Genomic DNA, 19,092 nt, shown 5'->3' on the forward strand with positions numbered 1-19,092 from the left:
CTTCGACAGCTTCCAAAATGGTTTTGAATATGGTTTCAATTTTTCAACTTTAGTCTCAAAATTTTGATTTCTCAGAAGAGTAAATCTATGTTTAATCTCTTTCTGTAAATCTTTATAAATAGTTTTAAAAACAGGGTCACGAGAACGTTGATATTGACGTCTGCGGACATTTTTGAAACGAATTAGAAGTTGAAGATTTTCGTCAATTATTGGTGAATCAAATTTCACTTGAGCCTTTGGAACAGAATTATTCCTGGCATCAACAATTGCACATTTTAATGCGTCCAAAGCGGAATCAATATTCACTTCGTTTTGCAAATCAAGCTCATTATTGAAATTTCTCTCAATATGAGTTTTGTATCTTTCCCAATTAGCCTTGTTATAATTAAAAACAGAGCTCATAGGGTTTAAAACTGATTCATGTGATAAAGAAAAAGTTATTGGAAGATGATCAGAATCAAAGTCAGCATGTGTGATCAAATCACTACATACATGACTTTGATCTGTAAGCACCAAATCAATTGTTGAAGGGTTTCTTACAGAAGAAAAGCATGTAGGACTATTCGGAGACAAAATAGAATAGTATCCTGAAGAACAATCGTTGAATAAAATTTTGCCATTGGAATTACTTTGAGAATTATTCCATGAACGATGTTTAGCGTTAAAATCGCCGATTATGAAAAATTTCGAACGATTTCTGGTGAGTTTTTGTAAATCACCTTTAAAATAATTTTTGAGCTCGCGTGTGCATTGAAATGGTAAATATGCTGCGGCAATAAATAAAATCCCAAGTTCAGTTTGAACTTCAATTCCCAAAGTTTCAATAACTTTCGTCTCAAGGTGGGGAAGAGCACGATGTTCGATTCGGCGATGAATAACAATTGCAACTCCACCGCCGGAACCCTGAATCCTATCATATCTATGAACCACGTAATTGGGATCATATTTTAATTTTATGTTAGGTTTCAAAAATGTTTCAGTAATAATTGCAATATGCACATTATTTCCTGTAAAAAGTTAAAAAGCTCATTCTCATTGGCCTTCAATGAGCGAGCATTCCAATTTAATATTTTAATTGTTTTATTTAAAATCATTGCTAAATTTTAAATTAGAAACAATTTTAATAGTAAAGTTTGTGCCTATTTGAATGGCTTCAAACATTGATTTTGCCTGCAACATGGCGTTCATAAGATCGAACATTGCCTGTTGCAAAAAAGAAAGTTTACCTGCCGTAATAGGCCCCAGGCAGTTGACATTAGAAAAAATATTTTCGGCAGCAATATTAGCTGGAGTGATAGGTGTACAATTATTTTCTAGCCTGTTTTGCTTACCCATATTAACGGTTATTTTCGAACTACCAACACTAGGCGGTATAATGTTCGAACTACCTGTAACCTGTGCATAAGTTAAACGGGTATGCAAAGGAGTAGGTAAACTATACGTCACTGGTACGCTTGGAAAATTTTGTTTTGAATTTTGTTTACCTTGCCTTGCCTTAACAATTGCTAAACGGGCTGGGCATTGATTAAAATTCGACATATGGTTGCCGTTACAATTCGCACAGCGAAAATTTTTACCCTCTTTCACAGGACATGTGTCCTTTTTGTGAGAAGAGTCTCCACAAATGAGGCATTTTTGGTCCATGTAACAAAACTTTGAACCATGGCCATAACGTTGGCAAACACGGCATTGGGTGATATGCTTTTCACCTCCGCCAAACTTTCGATATAATTCCCATTTTACACGCACGTTATATAAAGCATGTGCTTTTTCAAAAAATTTTAAGTTATTAACCTCACTGCGGTTAAAATGAATAAAATAATTTACTAGGGAAATTCCAGTTCGCTGACTGTTTTCGCCTCGTGATTTTTGTTTCATCAGAATTACTTGGGTAGGGGCTATACCAAGTAATTCTGTCAAAGTAATTTTGATCTCATCAACGGTTTGATCGTTGGTGAGACCTTTAAATACGACCTTGAACGGCTTGGCGCTCTTAGTGTCATATGTAAAAAATTTATACATCTTTTCAGTTAAATACTGAATAAGACGATTCCAATCTTTCAATGTTTTGGCCAGTAAACGGCATTCGCCTCTTCGGCCAATTTGATAAGTAACTTTGACGTCGGAGAGAAACGTAGAAAGTTCTCTTTTAAAAATATTAAATTCAGAAGCAATAGTTACCACAATAGGTGGAACTTTCTCCTTTTTTACAGAAATTTCACTTTGAATAGTTTTACTTTCGAACATTTCAATTTCGCCGGCTTCTTGCTCAGGCAGAATATCATATAAATTTTCACTGCATAAGCTAGTTTCAGAAAGAGATGCCTCTCTTTTCCTCCCCGTAGCGATGCGTGGTTTCTTTTTTCAAAAATAATATCAAATTGCAAGTATTGAGAAAGAAAGAAATAGGTAGTCTTGAGAATGACTGATGTAAGTTAACTTCCAGGTAATCTTTAAAAGACACACTGACAAAACACAAACTTTGAAGCTATAGGCAGTCAAAGACCAGTCCACAAGCAACCGAAAATACGTCTGATCTGTCGGGCAGCTCAAGACGCACTGACATCAGCCTCTTAAAAGGTCCTCCAACAAGTGCAGCGAAAGTACAGCCGCTTTGTGCACTCTGACTCATTCGATGTTGACGGTGATTTACGGTGAAATATTCGATGTCTAGGTACTTATGCATCGAGCCAGCGAAATATGTGGGCAAGAATCTGTAGCTGGAATGCGCTTTTCACTGCACTTTTGAGAGTACATGGAGAGTGGGAGAACACGGGGAGACAGATTTCCATTATGCATTCATGTGCTGATTTGACTGTAAATATTTGTACGAAAATGAAAGGTTTTTTTTCTCTCTCCAAATTAATCCATTGGCGAAGCGGTGCTTTTTTTTTTGTTAGGGAATTAGAATTACGTTGTCCATTGATGTGAACTTTTGTAATAGGTGCTTAGGCTTGAGCTATTTAGCTGTCGGGTATCTGTCAGTTTAAATAAACTAAACAGGTCGAAGAGCAAATGACGATGCAAATAATGTAACTGGAATACTTGCTACAAATACAACACATATAACAGTATATGAAAAATCCAGCGTTTCTAGTGGTTACGTAAGCTGTCTGATTCAAAGTTAAATTGCAGTGTACTGGGAATCCTACTCGTGTAAATTAATTCCAACATCAAATATCAAGCGCTTCAACGTTAGGCAGGGATCCGTCGAATAAATGTTTGCCTGAAAGCAACAAAAAGTACGTTATAAAGTTAGTCTTAACATATATAGTGTATATTTCATGCTCTGCGTTTTAATCAATTATAAGTATTCGCAGAGCTGCATTCGCTGCTTTGTTGGATGTCTAATAAACCTAGTAACAGCGTTGATGCTTTCATGAAACTAAAGCTTTTGATTCTGAGTAAACACAATTTTAAAAAACTAATCCACCCTAGCACATGAATCACATTACATCGAGAAAGCACGTCTTTTTTACGGCTAAAACCGCAATTAGCGACAACCCATTACATATACGGAAAACTGGACTGCACCCCACAGCATCAACTCTGTCATTTGGCAAGTGTAAGGATTTTTGTCTCATGTAATGTAATTTAAATTTTGGTAAACGGTAATATAATTCAAACCTCGAGAAAGAATACTAAACATAAATATTTTTCTTGTACCAAACTTGGTTGATGTAACGTAATAATCAATTATTGAAAAAAAACTAAGCGATAAAGAGTTACCGCACCGAGTAAACTGATGCACTGCAAACAGCCGTGGTAGGTCTTGGTGAATCATCCTCATATCCAATATTTATCCTACTTTACTGTCGCTCCAACGCGCCAACAACATGAGACAGCCTTCATAAAATAGTAAAAAATAAGTGTAACGAGCGTATAACTAGGACACCATTCGCCGGTTGCTGGTCCAATGGCAGACAGACTGTACGACTAACTCTGTATGCTACTCTGTGTACTTCACAATATGGACAATGCGCATTTGATTAGAATTACATTTTTACAAAGTATCATATCCACGAATTATAATAAATTATTTTCAAATCAGAAGAAAACCAAAATAAATGGTAAAATATTCAGTTTTTTATCGAAACCGATTTAAGGAAATCGAATTTAACAAAATTGACAAAATAAGGATACCGATAGATCCACCCCATACACACATATTCATTAACGTCCGCAAACGACGACAACGGCGACGGCGACAGCGACGTCGACGATAGCTGCATTGTACGCACGGAAAATGCTATCACATCCCCGCATCATTAACGCAGATAACTGAATTCCACCCAGCTGGCATTATGTTCTTTACCACCGCTGGTCTGTTAACATGTATGCCATCGAATGGAAAACCTCTCCAGTCAGATGGAGATAACTAAGGGGGAAAACCCTGATTATCGAACGAATGGTCGATGGAGGGTTTCGATTTCGAATTTCAATATTGATGCTCATTCCTTTAATCAGCGCTGTTTGTTGATGTTTGTAAAATTGTATTTTTATTCTTTTCGTTCGATTTTCGCTCATTACAATGGTCAACACAGGTGTGGCTCCAAATCTCAAACTCGAAACAAATGAATGATTTTAGGTTTTTAGCCATTCATGTGAATTTTGTACCCCCATTATTTATACATTATTTCAGAGACTTAAATGAGTTTTCTCGTAAACATAACGTTGAAGCGACTAACCCGGCGAGCAATTAGTATGCGAACTCTCACGTCAGTTGACACGTTTTGTTAATGGCTAGTGGCACCAAAATTCACAGGAATAGATAAATAGTTTCTAGGGCAGCTATTTCGATCTTTGGGGCAGCATTTTTTCGCTTTTGTCGAACTGTATTATAGTACCGTAAACTGGGGTGACTTGGATCACTGTACCTCTTTTTTAAAAACGTGGTAAAAAAGCGCTCGTAGTGCTTGGGACTTGTCGTAATCTTCACTGATTGCGTGGATATATGTTCGCATTGCAACTGTTCATGCATTTCCTGCTATTTAAAGAGTGTTTTTCATACTAAAATATTAATTGAAAATAAAGTGTATTTTTGGCGATTTTTGTTGCATACAAACAATCGGTTCAAGCAGATTCAAAACAACAAGTTGCAATAAGTAAAGCTTTTTTATTTTGTTCCCAGATTAGTTCTTAAGATGAACAAATATTATAACAATACATTTTATTGTTATTTTTGCAAGTTTTTCCTCAAAGGCAATGTTGAGTCCCAATATTCTCCACAGCGTATTACATATTTCTCCTTAACAAAAACCCAAGACGTGAAGTAACATGCAAATTCAGCCAATTTCATAAGTCATATTCCTCGTGGACTAGTTTTTGATGATTTTAGACCACCTTCTCTCTCAGTGGATAATCATTCATTTATATTCTAAAAATTTTGTATGAATCTTGTACATTCGCCATTATAAACTGTTCACGTAGAATGTGTATGGCCCCCAAATTGCTTTCCATATTTATAAAATCGTTACGGTCGTTTAAGGCTGTTCAATTTAGTGAAAGTAGCAAAGTGTTACACCAAATTCATCAAAACAATGAAGTGATCAAAGTCACCCCGGAATAATGATTGGTGTAAAATTTTTAGAGCATATTTAAAAGTAACAAAATTGTTGCTAAACTTTTGAAGAAGTGACTGATTCTTTTTCAATGCATGCCAGTACTTATTTTAAAAATATCGAATAATATTGTTTTCAGTATATTCTGAAAATATTTGAGATACAATAAAAAAAGTGATCAAAGTCACCCCAGTTTACGGTACTATATTATTCCTGATGTAAACATTACCGGTCGTATTAACCAGAAAATTGTTTTCGTTAAATTGAAATCTGGTGTAATGGGTGACGCTTTATTTTATCGAAAGTTTGACGGTTCTATAAACCTTCAGCAAAAATTAAAATCTTCTGCACCAGCTGCGAGCTGATAGAATTGTAACAAAAAGTAACAAATGAACAAAAATGCAGTGAATGAATAGGGACAGGCAGGCAGGCAGGCAGGCAGAAAGACAAACAGACAGACAGACAGACAGACAGACAGACAGACAGACAGACAGACAGACAGACAGACAGACAGACAGACAGACAGACAGACAGACAGACAGACAGACAGACAGACAGAGAGACAGAGAGACAGACAGACAGACAGACAGACAGACAGACAAATCCGAAAGACTCGGGAATCATTATTGACAACCTGATCGAGTCTATGCCTCAAAGTTCAAAGCTGCAACTGACAATAAAGGATTCGCCACGAAAAATTAAACACACTAAGGTCGCTTTTTACGCGGCTATTTTTAAGCGGATTCCAAAAACTACGTGGTTTTACGAGGACTCCGAAATTTACGCGGTATTTTTTTCTCACGTGGATTTCATAATTTCTTCACTCGGATTCCGAAATTTACGCGTTTTTTCATGCGGATTCCGAAATTTATGCGGATTTTGCACGCGTATTCCGGAGTTTACGCGGCACGTATCCCCCGCGTAAAAAGCGACTTTAGTATGCTGACGTTAACTTCTTAAACGTTGCAATTGTTTTGCTCAGGAGAAAAACCTCTGTGATTCGAATATTTGTCGAGTTTGGTAGTTTTTCTGTATTGATAATAAAGTTTGATTATGTTGAAATAAACTCGAAATATGTTATATTAATCAACCTTCATCTTTTTTAAAATGTACTTCCAGCAGATTTTATATGATCAGTTTGATGAATATATGAGACTAGTTGCAAATGTTTTGTACAAAACTGTACTTCTATGGAGACGCATGGTCTTTCCGAAGTGAATACGCTTTATATTGTTGGACATGTAAAAGATTTTGTGAAAAAACTTTTTTTCTCTTGAATAATACGCAAATTAATGTGCAATGTTCGAAAAAGTTTTGGGTTTAATTTGTTAAGTTTTGGGTATCGTTTTCTGGGGTGAAATAATACTAATTTAATAAATCGAAATCGATGTTTTTTTTGCGGATATGCTCGGATAAAATGTTCGATATTGCATCAAGTACGAAAACGTAAGGCGCAGGATTTATTTCAGGTTTTGTGAATAGATCAACTATTGTGTATAATAAATAACATAACATGTCACAAGCAACGAATTGTGCTTACTGAAATAGCAGAAAATACATTATTTGATATGTTCTCATATCCCTCTAGGCGGTCAGCACCAACCAAGAATATCATGTTGAAAATGGCAGACGGTTGCCTGATCACTCATTTGTTCAATTAGTTTAATTGAATTTTAATCCTGCCAGCAAAATCTGTGTTTAACACCTACAACAATCCTCTTCATAGTAGTATTTCGAAACGCAACTTCAATCATATAACCAGAACGGTACTCTAATACACTATCTAAGCCGATCTCCCCATCTGCCAAGTACTTCCCACCCTGTCACTGGAATCCGTATGCATAACTTATATTCGCCAAATAACAACCTGGGTTAGATACTTACCGTTTTCGCCTTCGCCGTCTGAATCCAGACAAATCACATCACTTTCCATGATTACAGAACTTGCCATCCGCCGATTGCTACCTATATTACCGGATCCGTTCGCTTGTTCGATGATATGATGAAAATCTATCCCTTAGCTAATCTAGCTTCATTTTTCCTTTTTTAGCACGGTGGCATCGCTTCTAGAACACAACACAACAGTGACTGCCAGTTGACTTTGCACTTGCAGGGTGGTTGTTATTGTTGGGACTGACGGGGAAAATTATTTCATCACTATCACCAGCATCGTCACCGTCATCCACTTCGTTATTGTGATCATCTCCGCATCCGCAGTATGTATTGTCTATATAGAAAAAAGTGGCGCCAGAACGCGCGAATTGGTCACTGGTTACTGTTGAAGTAAATCAGGGTGGAGCGTCAGAATTAGGGCCCGCAAAAGGCTGCACCGTGCGGCTCCTTATTCCGTGCGGCTGCTTATTCCGTGCACTTCGTATCAAAATATGAAAAAAATTATCAAATATAAAAAGATGTTTCAAGAGGTATGTTTGAAAGTGATTGGTTTTCTGTATACATAAAATCACCTTTAAACATATTTTTTGAGACATCTTGCCATATTTTATTTTTTCCTATGTTGATACGAAGTGCACAAAATAAGCCGCATGGAATTAGGGCGCTGCACGGTACTCCAACTTGTGTCTGCCGATGGATTTTGGCTCAGCCGCGGTTGTAACTGGAATTTTAGCCCGTTGCCAGCCGGATAAATCAAGGTTATAAACAAGACAGCGTTTTCATTAGTGTTTATTTATTTCATTAGTGTTAATGCAATACTGTAATGATCCAGTAATGGTAAATGGATTCGGAAGTGGAAAAAATCTACCCAGTAGCCTGGTTCTATTGGTAAAAACGAAATTTCTTCTTGAAAACCATACTCAAAGTATTTTTCACTGCCGCAAAAATTACGCATACATTATGGTTTCTCGCATATCATTCTATGGTATGCTCGATATTCCAATGCTATTTCACACCAGCAGCATTCACCAGAACCATTTCCAGTTATTGAAAATATGTACTGACCGAGAGGCAATCGCTCGCTACCTCTTGTTTGCATCACATGCATTCATCAAGCACGCAGAAGGAAGCAGATGTCATCGGAGTAACGAAAAAAGCAGTGAATGGTTGGTTGAGTTTTTTGGTAGAATTAAACTGCTACGTTGCTAAGAAGCTTTTCGAAATGTTTTTTATACATACATTGCCGAGAAATTCAATTCAGATAAAAAACGGCAACTGGCAGTTGACGTCCAGTGGAGCGTTTTTACCTTGTGTGGAAGTATCTGGATGTACGCCCAACCCCATCCCCCGTCATCACAATATTCTGCAAAATGTTCTTAGATTTTACTCATTCAACTAAGCTTCCCTCAAGACTTTGTAAAATTTATTGTTTTGACAATCTTAGAAAAAGTTATAGACAAAAAAGTTATTTTAAGGAGGAATGTTCCGCAAAAAAAAACTCCATTTTTTCGTGTCCAACGTACAGATAGGGCATCGCAGTATTCAGCAATTGTTTTTCTTTCAAAATTTTCCACAACTTTGCTGAAAGAAGCTATCTGGTATATTGAAAATTGGAAAAAAAATATATTTTTTATCTAACTGTTAGGTGGATTGATCAAAAAACCAAAAACGCTAAAAGTAAGGCCTTGTTCTATGAAACAATTTCGCTGAAGGCATTGAGTACATAAAATCAATTTTTTACAGTCAATTCTAGAACGATCACGATTTTTCGAGTTGAAGCCACTGTGCACTGTGGGATTTTCAAATAAATCTTTCCACCAATTGTCAATGTCTTGAAATATAACCCTTGGAATGTGTGGAAACTATATTAGAAGTTATTTCATGAAATGGTGGTTGAAAAACGTGCTTCACAATAAGTATTTCGTCGGTTTTATATCACTTTTTTGTACTTTACGACCTTCAAAAGGGCATTACTCAAAAATGTACCGTACGATGATTTTGAAATTTTGACCAGAGATTCTGGACGTCATAACGAAACGAATGGTGTACTCAGATTCTTTGGTGCTTTTTGTTTTATAATAACGGTCTGTGGGAGCACCGTGATATTTAATCATGTTTATTGGAAAATTTCTAAACAACAAAACAAATGATTATAAAGATTTTTCTGGTTCTGGATTCCCCAATCCAAGAATATCTTCTTTTTAACAGTAATGTTGCATGTTGCCAGAATTTCCCCGTTAATTCAATCAATGATTCTCAAGCCTCAATATATTATTTCTTTCACATATTTTTTCATTCCACCTATGACGAGAAAATTGAAATAAAATTAGTTCCAAATTGATACTACAAAAACAAAAAAATGTCCCAGTTCTAATATTTTTTTTTAAATTGTCATTTTCGATTTGACTGAAACATTGTATGGACGTTTCTATAGGCAAAAGATGCCATTTTGTGCTATTGGTTTCCTTTTTTAGAACACGACTCGTTTTTGAGGAGCTGTTGAAAAATACTATTTTGGGAAGGTATTGATGATTACAAATATTTTTGGAGCCAAAACTGTTTGTTTGATCGGTGTGACGTTTTCGGCAAAGTCATAGGGTAATCGCTCCGTTATTCATCTCAACAGCAAGGTGCACCTATATTCATCTCATTTCCCTCATTTGTCCAATTCAAATTGATCAAAAAGGCGTGATAAGATGAATATAGGTACTGAGCTGAATATGGGAGCGATTACCCTAGATAATAATTTTGTCTTTTCTAAAAAAATAGACACTCCAGAAAAAAAAATTCTGAAAAAAAACTTAAAAGAAAAATAAAAAATAATGATCTAAAAAAGCTCATTTTTTTAAAATCCATTTTTTATATAAAAACTACAAAGGATTACCTAAACAATGCAACCGGTTCGATCATGGAGAAATTAGGAGAAAAAAGTTATGATTTTTTGAAAAAAAAAAATCAATTTTTTTATGGATGGACAAAATTATTATCTGCAACTTTGTCTAAGAGACTATGCCAATCAAACAAACCGTTTTGACTGTAAAAATATTTTTAATTCCTCATAGTGAGCTCTATTGAAAATTTAAAATATTTCTACAGTCAAAACAGTTTATTTGATTGGCATAGTGTATCAGGCAAAGTTGTAGATAACAATTTTGTCCTTTCAAAAAAAATATGCCCCTCGAAAGAAAAATTTGAAAAAAAGTTTTTTTTTTTCAAAACATCATAACTTTTTTCTCTTGATTTCTGCATGATCGGACCGGATTGTTTATGTAATCTTTTGTAGTTTTTATATAAAAAAATAGACTTTTGAAAAACCACCTTGTTATATTAATAATTTTTATTTTTCTTCTAACTTTTTTTCAAAAAATAAATAACTTTTTTTTTGAGTGTATGTTTTTTTCGGAAAGACAAAATTGTTATCTACAACTTTGCACCGATCGAATTAACCGTTTTGGCCCTAAAAATATTTGTAATCATAGAGTCGTGCTCGAATAAAATCAAACCAATAGCACAAAATGGCATTTTTTGCCTAGAAAAAGTCTATGCAAAGTTTTAGCCAAATCAAAAATAATCGATTAAATTGGTTGCCCGTTTTTTGTGAAATTGCTCAAGGGTGTTACACAAATATTTGGGGTACACTTATACAGCTGTAATCTGCAACAAAAAGGGGGGACCCACAGCGCGGGGGATATTCCAATCGACATCAAAATTGGGACTTTTTCAAAGTGAATCTACATGAATAATTCCTCCAACTTTGAGCCAAATCTGCAACGGTCGTGTCCAAGTGGTATGGACACTTCGTATGAAACGACCCATAGCTCACTGTTTCCAAAGCAGCAAGTGATCGAATTTATTTTGACCCAAAAAAATTGATTTTTGAGCCACAGTGTCTTCAGTAAAGTTGTTCCATTCATTTTTTTTTAATTTGCAACGTTTATTTTAGCCTCAATTAGCATTTACCATCACAGAGCCGTATATCATGTTACAAATATAAAATTATAGTTAATAAAATATGCAATTACGAAATATTATAATCGCAAACAAAAACTTAACCTAAGCATTTCATAATTTTATTTTCGTTCTTTTGAGAAATCTGTGTAATATCTTCATGGCTTCGACATCTTTAAGTCCCAGTAAATCGCGGATAGGCATTTTACTTCTGCTTTAGCTCTCAAGAGAGGTCATGAGTTCAGCTCGGTACTCTGCATACAATTCACAATCCCAAGTCAAGTGGTCGATGTCCCCGTAGCCTTTGCCGCAAGGACACATGCTGCTTTCCGTGAGTTTTATTCTGTAAAGATGAGAGTTCAAGCAGTAGTGATTCACAATTATGCGGGTCATATCACGTATGAATGTTCTGTCCACATTTAGCAAATGAAACCAGAGTTTCTTGCTAACGTTTGGAAATATGCTAAAACAGTAACAGCCCATTGTATCTTCATCCCATATTTGTTGCCAGTGGTCATAAGCCCTTTTGGCTATTTCCGGGAAAAACTCCGTACATTCAATATTTCTTTTTAAAATTTCACCCTCCATCGCCCCTTTTTTGGCTAGACTGTCAGCATGTTCATTCCCAGTAATATGTGAATGAGATGGAACCCAAAGAAACTTCAAATCATATCTTTTATTGATAAGTTCAAATACTAGCTTTCTTAGCTCAAAAATTATGGGGTTTGTCTTACTGTTAACTTTGATACTACGCAAAGCAACAAGAGAGCTAAAGCTGTCTGAACAAATCAAATATTTCTCTGGAGGATAAGTTAGAATTCGTTGACATACAAAATATATCGCTGTCATCTCCGCTACAAAAATTGAACAAGGCTGCTCCAACGATGACACCCCGTTAGGCATATAGACGCGAGGCATACGGACGCGAGGCATAGTACGCTAGGCATAATGGACGGCAGGCATACGGACACGAGGCATATGGACGCGAGGCCGAATAGACGCAAGGCCGAATGGACGCGAGGCCGAATGGACGCGAGGCCGAATGGAAGCGAGGCCGAATGGACGCGAGGCCGAATGGACGCGAGGCCGAATGGATGCGAGGCCGAATGGACGCGAGGCCGAATGGACGCGAGGCCGAATGGATACAAGGCCGAAAGGACACAAGGCCAAGGGGAAGTGATGTGGAATATGTTATTGTCGTCATCATCTACACAGCATTCGATAACATGTATTTCGCTTCAAAGTGTCATTTAGAAAGCAATACACTCGCGGCCTTCGGCCGACTCGCTGTTCAAGCGAATGCTGTCCTTACTCGCTACCGCTCGTTCGGACTTAATTAAGGGAAGAAAACTCTGTTTGAGTAGACCTAGCAAACCAGTAAATCAGTCGTTTGGGTGCGAGAGGCCGCCGCTTCCGACGGCGGGTCGGCGGCCGGCTCGGACTGCGGAAACCACGGCGGCTTAGTGCCGCCTCATTTCCTTGCCCTCGATTATGCGTCTTCGCCGCATGATTTCAAAAAAGGTATTATACCCAACTTAAACTCTGTAGGAATATAATAACACCTGAACTACATTATTGGTTCTCATGCGATCGTACAACATCGCATTCGGCCTCGCGTCCATTCGGCCTTGCGTCCATTCGGCCTTGCGTCCATTCGGCCTTGCGTCCATTCGGCCTTGCGTCCATTCGGCCTTGCGTCCATTCGGCCTTGCGTCCATTCGGCCTTGCGTCCATTTGGCCTTGGGTCCATTCGGCCTCGCGTCCATTCGGCCTCGCGTACATTCGGCCTCGCGTCCATTCGGCCTCGCGTCCATTCGGCCTCGCGTCCGTTATGCCTTTTGGCAGTATGCCTCGTATCCATTATGCCTCGCATCCATTATGCCTCGCGTCTGTATGCCTAGCATACTATGCCTAACATCCATATGCCTAGCGTCCATATGCCTCGTGTCCCGTCCCCGCTCCAACTGATAGAAACTCTGTTCCCGTAGACTGTGCACACCAAAGCCCGAGTATGTTTCAATCACTGAGCCGTCTGTGAATATTATGTTTTCGCTTGCATATCCAGAGAACTTTTCATTACATAATGCTGGCAAAATTCTGTGAATCATGAATTCAGGAACCTTTATCAACTCTGCATGTATAGACAAATCAATGTTCATAACAAACATTCTTGTGCAATCCTCCAACTCAAAATATTGGATAGAATTACTTTTTCTGGTGGGCAGGCTGAAGCATTCTCGGTAACTTGTTAGGAACTTGGATTCAGGGTTGATCTTAAACAAGCCATCTAGTTTATGGATTAATTGCGTGTCGTTAACGTGAGCTGTTACAAGGAACCTACAAGCCAACTCATTAAATCACACATACAGTGGTAAAACTCCTGCCACTACTTCCAACGACATATTATGGGTCGATCCCATGCTTCCGAGACAGTTTCGTAGACATCGGTATTGAATACTTGCTATTTTCAACATGTGGGTATTCGCAGTTGACATAAATACGAAGCAACCATATTCTAAGATGGAAAGAATTGTGGTCTTATACAGTGCTAGCATTGTAGAGGGATGTGCTCCCCACCAAGAACCCACAATCGAAGTTAGAAAATTTATCCGGCGACTACATTTACGTACTAAGTACTGAACATGGATTTTCCAGGTACATCGAGGATCAAACCAAATACCTAGATACTGATAAGAGTAAACCCTTACAATAGGATCACCTTTTATGTTAAGAGAGATGTTCCATTCTGTGTATCTCCTTGTAAATACCATAAACTCCGTTTTTTACACGAAAAAGTCAATCCATTTTCCATACCCCAGTTGTCTGAATTATTTAGAGAACGCTGTATCGATTGGGACAGTAATTTTCTATCTCTACCAGATGCCCAAAGGCAATCATCGTCTGCAAATTGCGTCAGGACACAATCATCTTCGATACATGCATCAATATCAGCTACGTATACATTGTACAGAAAAGGGCTGAGAGTTGACCCTTGAGCTAATCCGAAGTTGCTTGTTCTCTTCTCTTCACACATCTCTTCATTGTTGAGATAAAAATGCATGACTTTTGTTGACAGCATATTGTACATAAAATTAGTTAAGAGTTCTGGTACACCAACATTTTGCAACTTAATGCATAATTTATCAATAAGAACGTTGTCATGGGCTCCTTGGACATCCACGAACACAGCAACTAGCTCTTGTTTTTGTTCGAAAGCTTTAAGTACACCTGTTGTTAAAAGAGCTAGACAATCTCTGGTACTTCTACCTTGTCTAAACCCATACTGTGTATTTGATGTTACTTCTCTCAGCCCATACCTGTATTCTATTGAGCACCATCTTTTCAAGAATTTTTCTTGGACAACTAATCAGACTTATAGGTCGATAAGAATCCACATTCTGTGTCTCCTTACCAGGTTTTAAAATGGATACAACTTTAACATCCCTCCAACAGGTAGGAATTTGATTGCAGGTAATGAAGCTGTTGAATATAGACTAGAACTTCCTTAGCTGTCACAGGGAGGTGTTTTAGCAGGTCAAATTTTATGTTGTCTAATCCCGGAGATGAATTTGAACATTCCGATAGAGCTATCTCCATTTCCAACAATGTGAATTTCTCTTTAAGGGACAAATTTGAATGAGGTTGGTTTGTAAAAATTAGTGGGCAGTTTTGGACAAATGCCGGACAAATTTTATCAGCAAAGCCATGTATCCATTCATGACTATGTGATCCTTTCTCACCATCGGAGACAAAAGTGTTACGTAGTCTCTTTGCGAGAGTCCACAATGTTTTCAATGTGGTGTTTTTATCGAAAGTACCAACTAGATTCCTCCAATATTCTCTTTTTTTGTGTTTGAAGAGTTTTTTTGATTGGGTTTCAAGTTTCTTGTACCCTAAATAATTTTGTTTTGTGCCTTTTTCTCTGTACAAAACATACGCCTCAGATCGTTCTTTTTTTATTTTTGAGCAATCGGCATCCCACCATAGTGTAGGAGACTGGCAGCACAGTACTGGCCGGCTGCAACGTGCTTTTCAATCGTTCCGATAACTAGTGATTTTTCAGTGATGTTGGTGTTAATATATCGTTAAATATATGTAGGGTTCTCTAGTTCGGGTCGCCGCGTGTGAAATGTGTAAAGTTCGTCCAAAACAAGCTGTTTAACAAGCGAAAATTGAATTTAAAAATGTGTTTCTTTCGGCTTGTTTTCTACTCTTTTTTTCGTTACCTTAGTGACGGTGGTGGTGTGAGGTATTAGTGTGCGAGCGAGAGTAAGAAACTAACAGTGACGTATTTGGCAAAAAAAAAATAAAATAAACCGTTCTATACCAAAGAAAAAATATTTCACAAGTGTTTCTCATCTTGAGAAATAGTATTCTCAGCTGAACATCTGAAAAGCCCAAAAGCTAAGTATTCCTTTTTATCCATTCTTTACATACATTCCATTGTTTACATACACTCATATTCGTCTTGTCATTTCCTATCACAATGTGAAAATATTCCAACTGAACGAAATCTTATTGGAATTTGTTTTGCTATAATCAGTGATGCCGAATTGTGCCATAAATCATTGAACATGTTGACTCGCACAAGACTTATAATTAATACAAGCTGTTTAGCCGAAGTCTATCAGTTAAACACTCTGCATAGCTTTCATTTGCTTGTGTGTGCAAATCTGATGTTATTGATGCTGTTTTTTCCTTCGTTCGATTGCTTGGTTCAATTGGCGTTGTTCGAGTGGTTTTCGGTGAATAAGATATATCATATATAATACGTTGGCTGCTTGTTTCCATGTCTCTGGTACGTGGTTTATTCATGTCGGCAGAGAACCTAGTACATGAATAATTCTTCCCCTCAGTACCACGGGGGGCTAGAAACACAGCAACAAAAATCTTTTTTTGTTTTTATTTGATGTAGACCAGTGACCCGGGGTTGCCAGCTATGCAAATTGATTAGTAAAAAGACTACGATCTTAAATTCAATCTGATGATTTTTGTTGGGCTCGTTTTATGATTAGTTTGGCTTTTGAAAAATGAGCTATAAATGCATGACACTCTTACAAGACAAAATAGGCAGTTTTACAATACAGTTTAAAAATAGTTTGAAAATTTAATATCGGGCTCGACAAATATTTGATCCTATCGCCTACCATGCCCTAACTGGTCGGTTACAGACATTTCACTTAGTTCTATGCTTTTATTTTATGACTTTCCTAGCTTTTGGGCAATTGTAATACACATAAACAATTTTTATTTAATTATACTGTAACCGTTTTGGTCGGGCTGACGATAGTCCACGACAACTAAATTTTGATATTGATTGCGATTGTTTTGGCATTTTGTTAATAAACTTAGCACTTTGTTTTGTTTGATATGCATATTTGCATTTTTCCTAGTTTTTAGGCTTTGGAGGCATAAAACTTTGCCAGTTTCTAAACTCAGTAGGTATCATAGTTTATTTATTAAAAGGAAGAACCGGTGCGAAACATCGTGTCCCTGTGCGTCTGCGTCGGTAGAAGGGAATAGTGCTGCCGTGCATAACGCGTCTTCGGTTCGGGTTAGTTCATCTAAGCACATCTAAGGGTTTTCAGAGTGTAGTGACTTCCCGATGTGTCTTATTTATTCATGTCTCGCGTTGACCGTTTAGTCGGAGACTGCTCGTTTGTCGGTTTTATTTAATCACGTTGCAAACCGGAATAGGTTTCGTCTGGTCGATAAATATAGAGATTAATTCAATAGCTACGCGATGTAAATCTTATAAAGGACCGCCTCTGCCGAAGTGCGCTTGCTTTCTTGAAGCTATTCAGGATTATTAGTCACTTATATTAATACTTAGATGCTTCGGGTTGTATATGATTTTCGCGCGCGTCATTCACATAGGATCGCGGTGTTTGACAAGAAAGATATTCTCGTAATGAGCGTGAACCGCGCGCAGCGGTGTTCGATTCCGTCAAATATCGTGAAGACATGACAACACAAACCTTTCTTTCCGCCGCGGTAGTAGAGATTCAGAAATAAACTCGGTCTCGGGCTGTCCGTTTAGCCGGAGATTGTTCACCAATTGCTTTGATATAAGCGTGTCGCCAATCGGAGTAGATTTCGTTCGGTTTATGAATATCTTGAATAATCTAATGGCTACGCAAAGTATACCTTTGAAAGGGCCGCGTTTATCGACGTGCGTTTCTGATACTCGTGATTGGCCTTCTTGTGGTTTATTGGTTTAAATCAGATTCACATCGTGTAGTCGTATATGCGTGGCTCCAATAACATTATATTGTAAAAATCGGTCAATGTTGTGCTCCATTGAAATAAACCATGCACACCTGTGCGCGTCCCCAAAGGCAGTGGTAATGTCTCTTGGTCTAAACCGGTACCAGATATATATAAGCTAATTGTGTTTCTCTAGTCAGCCGGCTGACTATAGAATAAACCGAAAATAGCTTAATAGACGGATAGGAGTTATATGTATGATCGCATCACTTATCAAAGTGAATCCTGATCCAACGAGCCCTCCCCTACTAACAAAAACCTCCTTCCTGTGACCTTTGTGGAGATGCAGAGGTAAACACGGTCTCCAAATAGCAAGGGTCACACTAACATCCCTTACCTCTTCCCACCTGATTGCAAGGACGTGGCCGGCGTCGTTATTGATCCTTAAAGTATTGAGTCACCAAAACTTGTACAATGAGAATGGCCGGTTACTCTCAACCCCATTCAGTTGATTCACTGTACAATTTTACTGATTCGGATCAATCACGGAGTGCAACCATTGATATGTGCAGTCAGTCAAGCTAAGCTAAGCTAAGCTAATCGGCATCCCACCATAGTGTAGGTGCCCTTCTACGACTGGGTGAGTGAAGTGATTTTGTTTGTGTGTCAACAGCAGATTGTTTAATGTTTAATACAAGACGATCGTACTGTTCCAACCATCCCATTGTTTGGTCAAAGTCTCTCATTTTATTATCCATTGCAGATGAAAAGCTATTCCAATCAATATTCCTACAAAGATCAGCAGGCATATCTACAAACTCAATATTATTAGATCGATAAGTCACCAATATAGGTACATGATCACTATTAGCAAGATTTGGGAGGGTTAACCATGAACAGTTTAATGATAACGATGCTGAGCACAAAGACAAATCTATTCGTGAGCTTCGAGTCGGATGAGTTGCCACCCTTGTTATTTCACCTGTATTAAGTACATTCAATTGAAACTCCTCGAATACTTCATACAATAACTGTGAACGGGAATCATCTTCTTCTTCACCCCACGCAGTGCCATGGGCGTTAAAATCGCCCAAAACAAACATCGGCTGTGGGATTAACGCAAATAGTTGACGCAATGTTTGCTTATCGACATAGCTAAATTCTGTGAAATTCTAATTCATTTGATAGTCCGATTAGTACACCACCGTAGCCATCGTTCCTGTCTTGGCGAATGCAGTTAAACCCAGGCACTGAAAATTCTAAGCCTGATTTCAACCACGTTTCTCCAATTGTAAATATTTTAGAATCATGTTCACACAGAAAGCTTTTCAAGTCATCTAATTTTGGCATTATGCTACGAGAATTCCACTGGAAAATTGTGAGTCTGTTAGTTTTGCGCTTTTCAGTGAATGTCTTCGATCAGAAAAGCTAGGAGGGGCACTTTTCAATTATCTTCTTCCAGATTTTTTTAAAAAGGGGAATC

At 37.7% G+C, this 19,092-nt stretch overlaps 1 protein-coding gene across 5 annotated transcripts in view; it reads right to left on the reverse strand.

Moving 5' to 3' along the window:
• LOC129721214 (uncharacterized) overlaps positions 1-19,092 on the reverse strand; it is a 246,426-nt gene that overhangs the window by 209,726 nt on the left and 17,608 nt on the right. For 4 of the 5 annotated variants that reach the window (XM_055673512.1, XM_055673516.1, XM_055673514.1 and 1 more), the window contains exon 2: positions 7,446-7,836. In XM_055673512.1, coding sequence (XP_055529487.1) covers positions 7,446-7,512 — 67 coding nt within the window. In that variant the 5' untranslated portion in view covers positions 7,513-7,836. The remainder of the gene's footprint in view (positions 1-7,445; positions 7,837-19,092) is intronic. The other variant, XM_055673513.1, reaches the window with a different exon arrangement.

Source organism: Wyeomyia smithii, chromosome 2, assembly GCF_029784165.1.
Source record: "Wyeomyia smithii strain HCP4-BCI-WySm-NY-G18 chromosome 2, ASM2978416v1, whole genome shotgun sequence".
Taxonomy (NCBI): domain Eukaryota; kingdom Metazoa; phylum Arthropoda; class Insecta; order Diptera; family Culicidae; genus Wyeomyia; species Wyeomyia smithii.